At 48.1% G+C, this 7,500-nt stretch overlaps 1 protein-coding gene across 1 annotated transcript in view; it reads left to right on the top strand.

Moving 5' to 3' along the window:
* The window catches only part of ptpn20 (protein tyrosine phosphatase non-receptor type 20), a 70,638-nt gene that overhangs the window by 42,206 nt on the left and 20,932 nt on the right, over positions 1-7,500 (top strand). Inside the window, exons 24-29 of the mRNA XM_063192088.1 lie at positions 2,005-2,182; positions 3,314-3,531; positions 5,118-5,216; positions 5,806-5,939; positions 6,210-6,713; positions 7,205-7,293. Of these exons, the coding sequence (XP_063048158.1) occupies positions 2,005-2,182; positions 3,314-3,531; positions 5,118-5,216; positions 5,806-5,939; positions 6,210-6,713; positions 7,205-7,293 (1,222 nt within the window). The remainder of the gene's footprint in view (positions 1-2,004; positions 2,183-3,313; positions 3,532-5,117; positions 5,217-5,805; positions 5,940-6,209; positions 6,714-7,204; positions 7,294-7,500) is intronic.

Below are 7,500 nucleotides of genomic sequence, written 5' to 3'. Positions count from 1 at the left end.
CACACACACACACACACACACACACACACACACACACACACACACACACACACACACACACACACACACACACACACACACACTATTTCTCTCAGCACAGTCACATCCATCACTGTCTGGAAACATTCATTTCTCTCAGGTGTGTAATTGTGTTGTGTAATTGGTAAGTGTGTGTGTGTGTGTGTGTGTGTGTGTGTGTGTGTGTGTGTGTGTGTGTGTGTGTGTGTGTGTGTGTGTGTGTGTGTGTGTGTGTGTGTGTGTGTGTGTGTGTGTCTGCATCTCCATGGTCTTAAGAAGTTGTTTATCATCTTGACGTCATGTGAGGTTCAGATATTGGCAAAGTCACAGTGCGTGTGTGTTTGTGTGTGTTTGTGTGTCAGACCATCTTGTACCGGTGGTGAGTTGGGACTGTGTGTGTGTGTGTGTGTGTGTGTGTGTGTGTGTGTGTGTGTGTGTGTGTGTGTGTGTGTGTGTGTCCCATATTCTCCGGTGCTGGCTGAGTGCAATCTCTAATGTAATTTCCATCTGTTGTAGCTACGTGGGATAAATAGATTCACAACAGGGTGTGTGTGTGTAAGTGTGTGTGTGTTTGGGTAGCACTTTTCCTGACGTGTTTCTGCTTAACATATTCATAGCAGCTGTTATAAAGTCTCTCCAAAGCATTCATGATTGTTTCATGACCCATGTATACCGTACCTTTCATGAACCAAGCGGACGAAGGACAGCAACTTTTCAAGATAACAGTTAAACAAAGCAGGTTTTGTTCTGAACCCTCAATGATTACTGAGATGGGTCTTGTCACGCCCTGATGAAGACTCTGTGTGGTTGAAACCGGTTGGCGTTTTTAGTTATGTACCCCAGTTAAAATAAAGGGTTTTTAAATTACAAAACACATGCTACTCCTTGTCTCTATGCAAGAGTCGCCTGAAGTAGGCCCAACGGCCAACAAGATTTGAAGAATGGACTTTGTCGTTTAACTTCAAGAGCACCAGCATCGGAGTATACTGTCTAACAAAGAAGAGCGCTCAGCATCTCTCCCTTATAGCGATTACTGAGATGGGGTTACCTTTAGTGGGATATTTGCCTGATTATCATCGACTTTACAATCTCTGTTCAAGACTTGGTCTGACCCCTTGCATAACGATTAACGTTTCCCAAATGGCATGGTTGACCCGCCTCCCACAGTTTGCTACTGGTCGAGGTCATAAAAAGCTGTGCCGAAGCTTAGACCAAAGATCTTTCTTAGTCTCAATAGAAGTTCTTAACGTCTCTGCTTAAACCACATCACTGCCTTGAACATGCCTCTACCCAGGGCCGTTGGAGCTGCTCCCCGTTGATTGGTTCTCGACAAAGTGGGTGGAGATCCCGATTTCTCCGGAGCTCAGAATCGATGTTGCTTGTGGCCTGACTAGAAGCAACGCCGATGGTGTTGTGTCACTAGGAGGGTATGGCCTGGCTATATTAGGTTGAACACTTTGTGCACTTTAAAGTGAACTTTGTCGAACTGTACCTATACCAAAACTCATTCCTAAACTTACCCTGTCAGTGAATATTGTGTGTCCACCATAGCCTTCCTTTGGCATGCCAGATGCCTTTAAATCATCATCCTGGATTTTCTTCAGTGCCAGGGACAGAATATTTGAATGAAAAATATTTTCTTGACCATATTCTGACCCTGACACTGGAGTAAATCATACAGCCTGATTGGTTGCAATCAGGAGAGGCTCAGAACAAAAATAGCAATGCTGCTTTTCAATGGCTTAACTTTCATGTTTATGAAAGGTTTTGTATGAATGTCTTACGAAATAGTCATGAATCCTTCATGCAAAGTGTATAACAGCTGCTATGAATGTGTTATGCAGCGACACGTCAAGTAAAATGTAACCATAATGGTAAATGTGTGTGTGTGTGTGTGTGTGTGTGTGTGATGCGGAATTTGTGTATGTGTGTGTGTGTGTCTGTGTGTGTGTGTTTGTGTGTGTGTATGTGTGTGTGTGTGTGTAGGTGGTGAGTCTGCTGGTGGAACGCGATCAGATGGTTGTCATGGATACCTTCACTCCGGAGCGACAGCTGTCCCCGTCGCTTAGCAACAGCCCAAGCTCCTCCCCTACACACCGCAGAGACGTTACTATGGAAACCACCTCTATGGGTCGCCACAAGGACTACAGCTTCGTATCCGATGGTGAGGAAGGAGAGTGTGTGTGTGTGTGCATGTGTGTGTGTGTGTGTGTGTGTGTGTGTGTGTATGTGTATGTATCATTCAGACCATCTCGTACCAGTGGTGAGGAGGGACTGACTGTGTGTGTGCGTGTGCGTGTGAGTGTGTGTGCGTGTGTGTGTGCGTGTGCGTGTGCGTGCGCGTGCGCGTGCGTGCGTGCGTGCGTGTGTGTGAGTGCGTGCGTGTGAGTGAGTGCGTGCGTACGGACGTGCATGTGTGTGTGCGTGCATGCGTGCGTGCGTGCGTGTGTGCGTGCTTGCGTGCGTGCGTGCATGCGTGCATGCGTGCGTGCGCGCGTGTGTGTGTGTGTGTGTGTGTGTGTGTGTGTGTGTGTGTGTGTGCCCCATATTCTCCTGTGTCCTTGTCCTCCTCTGTGTTCCTCTCCTGTTTCACCTGTCTGCCTCCATTTATCATTTGGCTCTCCTCCTCTCTCTCTCTCTCTCTCTGTCTCTCTGTCTCTCTCCTCCTCCTCTCTCTCTGTCTCTCTGTCTCTCTCCTCCTCCCCCCCTCTCTCTCTCTCTCCCCTCTCTCTCTATCTCTTTCTCTGTCTCTCTCTCTGTCTCCCTCTCCCTCCCTCCCTCCCCCTCTCTCTCTCTCTCTCTCTCTCTCTCTCTCTCTATCTCTTTCTCTGTCTCTCTCTCTGTCTCCCTCTACCTCCCTCCCTCTCTCTCTCTCTCTCTCTCTCTCTCTCTCTCTCACTCTCGCTCTCCTATTCCTCCCACCAATCCCTCCCTTCTGCACTTCCACCTGTCTTGCCTTTTCTGTGGAATGAAATCCCCCCCCTCTCTCCCTGCCTTCACTTACTGTGTGTGTGTTTGAGTTTGTGTGTGTGTGCGCGGACCTTCTAACCAACACAAACACAAACACTGTTCTTTCTCCTGGTTGTCAGATCCAAACTCTTCTAGTTGACATCACTTACAAGTGCTCAATTTTGCTTTCTCTTCTCTCTCTCTCTCTCTCTCTCTCTCTCTCTCTCTCTCTCTCTCTCTCTCTCTCTCTCTCTCTATCTCTCTATCTCTCTCTCTCTCTCCCTCTCTCTCTCTCTCTCTCTCTCTCTTTTCCTCTTTCTCTTTCTCTCTTTCTTTTCCCCCATAGAGAACACAGTGGAGGTGCTGCTCCACAGGAGTGTGTTCGGCCTGGGCTTCAGTGTGTGTGTGTCGGAGCTTTGTTCCTCCCCCACGCGGACAGGGGGCAGTGTGGTGCGCATCAGACACCTGTTTCCCGGCCAGCCAGCCATGGAAAGTGGCCTACTGTTGGAGGGGGATGTCATACTCGCAGTAAACGGCCAATCACTGAAGGGCTTGGCCTACCAGGTAATGATCTGACCAGGGGGTCAGGATTTGGCTGGTTAGCTTCGCCGATTAGCAAGGCACGTCCTTGTCGCCATTTTCACAAATTTGCTCATTTCTGACACCACTTCCCTCATGCTGATTGGTGGGTGCGCGAGTTTAGTGTTGGACACACAGACCTAAATAGGTCTGTGGTTGGGCACCTTATATTACCTCCATGCATCCAATGCCCGTCTTCCATATAGCTTTCTGGTCAACCAGAAACAGTCAGTAACGTGGCACGTAATTGGCTGAGTAAACTGGTCTCGGAAATAAGCTCCATGAAACTCCATTTTGGAAGCTTACAAATTTGTTCAATTTTGGCTGAATTCATTAGCCTAGCATTTCCCATTGAAATGACTGGGGGCAGGACTTATTCACTCTCTCCAGGTCTTATACTACCTCCATGATTCTGACCATTCTCTGGAGGGCATAGCCTGACAGACAGTGATCCTGACCAATCACTAAAGGGCATGGCCTACCTCACATTGTTATCAATCAATCCCTATAGGGCATGACCTACCACACAGTGTTATCAACCAATCACTTAGTTAGAACCAATCAGAACCAATCACCAAGTGTCTATGGGTCCATTTCAATATCCAATCTCCTGTCCTCGGCTTGCGATTGTGGCGTCATTGACAATAGAACGAGGCGTTAGGTTAGACAATGAGATGGACCCTATGTGGTAGGGCTGCACAATTAATCGAAAATAATCGAAAATCGTGATAAAATAGTGAAATGGAAGTCGAAATTTGAATCGTGATTTAATCGTGGCAATGGTGACCTACCTTTGAGAGCGTCCTTGAAGCCAGAACATACTGACAGGCTGGTGTTTCTGGCCAGAAATCTGTCCACCTAAATTTCATGCTATTACCATTACATAATTATTACAATTCATTTTATTGTGTTCATCCCGTATATAATTCATTCTTGGTTATATTTCATCTTGTTATACTTTTCAAAAAATCTGCAAAAAATCAATAATCGTGATTAATAATCGTGATCGCGATTTTGACCAAAATAATCGTGATTACGATTTTTTTTTTTCCATTATCATGCAGCCCTACTATGTGGTATAACGTTTGTGAGGAAATGCATGGTGGCTATCGTGTGTGTGTGTGTGTGTGTGTGTGTGTGTGTGTGTGTGTGTGTGTGTGTGTGTGTGTGTGTGTGTGTGCGTGCGTGTGTGTGTTGTGTGTGTGTGTGTGTGTGTTGTGTGTGTGTGTGTGTGTGTGTGTGTGTGTGTGTGTGTGTGTGTGTGTGTGTGTGTGTGTGTGTGTGTGTGTGTGTGTGTGTGTGTGTGTGTGTGTGTGAGTGTGTGTTGTGAGTGTGTGTGTTTGTGTGTGTGTGTGTGTGTGTCTATTGTGGTGCTGGCAGAGTGCAATGTAATTTCCATCTGTTGTAGCTACATAGGATAAATAGATTCACAACAGGCTGTGTTTGATTGTGTGTGTGTGTGTGTGTGTGTGTGTGTGTGTGTGTGTGTGTGTGTGTGTGTGTGTGTGTGTGTGTGTGTGTGTGTGTGTGTGTGTGTGTGTGTGTGTGTGTGTGTGTGTGTGTGTGTGTAGAGGGTGATGCAGATTCTCAGGGGGTCGTCCGATGAGGTTCGACTCACCGTCTGCAGACCCCCACCTGGAACACTACCGGAAGTCGACACAAGCTCACTGGTAACACACACACACACACACACACACACACACACACACACACACACACACACACACACACACACACACACACACACACACACACACACACACACACACACACACACACACACACACACACTATCGTCTGATATCCCTGGGTATGAGTGACCTTTGTCTTTCCCATTCTCTCCTTCTTCTGTGTGTGTGTGTGTGTGTGTGTGTGTGTGTGTGTGTGTGTGTGTGTGTGTGTGTGTGTGTGTGTGTGTGTGTGTGTGTGTGTGTGTGTGTGTGTGTGTGTGTGTGTGTGTGTGTGTGTGTCTTTTTGTGTGTGCGTGGGTGTGTGGGTGTGCCTGCATGTGTGTGTGTGTTCGCTTGTGTCTGCATTTGTGTCTGTGTGTGTGTGTGTGTGGGTGTGCGTTCTTGTGTGTATGTGTATGTTTGTGCGTGTGCGTCTGACCATGCGTGTGTGTTTATGTCTGTCTGTGTCTGTGTGCGTGCGTGCCTGCATCTGTGTGTGTGTATCCATGTGTGTGTGTGTGTGTGTGTGTGTGTGTGTGTGTGTGTATCCATGTGTGTGTGTGTGTGTCTGTTTGTGTGTGCACTGTAGTCGGCGACCCCTCTGAAGGAGACGCGCTCCATGTCTCTGGACCTGCGCATGAGAGACCTGTCCATGGACTTCCACCGCCTGCTCCAGATGAAGGCAGAGGAGACCCGGCAGGAGAAACAACTCCTACTGCAGAGGCTGGAGAGACTGGAGCAGAGGGAGAGGGAGGAGAGAGAGAGGGAGGAGAGGGAGGAGAGGGGGAGAGTGGAAGAGAAGGGCAGAGAGGAAGAAAAGACAGAAGACGTGGAGGACAAGAAGACGGAGGGGAAAGATGAGAAATATGAGAAAGAGAGGGAGGAGCAGAAAGCAGGAGAGGAGAAAGAGAGAGCGGAGAAGAGGATAGAGGAAGAGGAGGGTGAGGAGCAAGAGGAGGAGTCTCCCCCGTCCAGCCCCTCCCCACCAAGCAGCACATCAGGAAGTGAGCCCGGTGACACGCCCATTAAGGAGGCGGGGCGTAAGCACACCTGCATCAGGAGGGTGGAGCTTAACAATGCGTTACCGGTAAGCAGATCCAGTGACATGCTCAATAAAGGAGCGGGGGTGGGACTTAATAATGACGTGACAGGAAGTGACCTCAGCAAAAAGGTGGAGCTTAAAACTGTGTCAGGAAGTAAGTCCAGTGACACACTCAATAAAGGGGTGGAGCTTGATGACAAGCCTACAAAGGAAGAGGTGCCTAAGGACACGTCATGCGTCAACAAGGTGGAGCTTAACAACGCAGCCGTGAGGAAGGCGGGGTCGAGTGACGAGCTCACGCAGAAAGGGGAGGGGTCATCAGAGGAGGCGGGGTCTTCTTTAACAGCCTCCCATCCAATCGCAGCAGCTGGCGCGGTAGCCATGGCAACAGACTCCTCCTCCCCCTCTGCAGTTGATGCTGCTCTAGGCCATCTGGAGAACATCACATTTCCTAGGTAACTAACAAACACACACACACACACACACACACACACACACACACACACACACACACACACACACACACACACACTTTGTGTGCGCAGCAAGAAGATGTTGAACGTGACGTGACGTGACATGATAATAGAATCTCACAATCTCTGGTAAAACTGTTGGCTCAAACACATTTCATTATTTTCACAAGATCTGAAGGCTTCTCGAAGTCATATAGTCAATGAAAACGAAGATTATTTTTTGTTTAGTTTTTATTTCTTGCATGGAATTTTTGTCTCGTTTTTTTTCGTCAACAAAAATACATCTCTTGACATCTCTTTTCATCAATGTTATCGATGTTTTTTGTCTCTTTTCGTCTGACGAAATTAACACAGACACAAAATGAACAAAAAGACAGTACATTTATACAAGATTTGTCAGACTTTAGTAATACGTGTGTGTGTGTGTGTGTGTGTGTGCGTGTGTGTGTGCGTGTGTGTGTGCGTGTGTGTAGCGGTGTGTGTCAGCAGGTGAATGGCTCTACGATCTCCATGATGGCTGACGGTCTGGCCTTCCTCGCCGACGAAGAGTACCTGACCATCAGCTCCCTCCCTCACACACACACTCACACACACACCTCTCATCCCACACACACACACTCACACTCCTCTCACCCACCCCACACACACTCGCACACGCATCCGGCACACACACACTCGCACACGCATCCAGTACACACACACTCACACACACACCCAGCACACACGCACACTCACACAGACGCCGCCACACACTCAATTCTGGCCACAC

This window comes from Engraulis encrasicolus, chromosome 24 (genome assembly GCF_034702125.1).
Source record: "Engraulis encrasicolus isolate BLACKSEA-1 chromosome 24, IST_EnEncr_1.0, whole genome shotgun sequence".
NCBI lineage: Eukaryota > Metazoa > Chordata > Actinopteri > Clupeiformes > Engraulidae > Engraulis > Engraulis encrasicolus.
The sequence above is the reverse complement of the archived record's forward strand: the minus strand, read 5'-3'. Positions and strand labels throughout refer to the sequence as shown.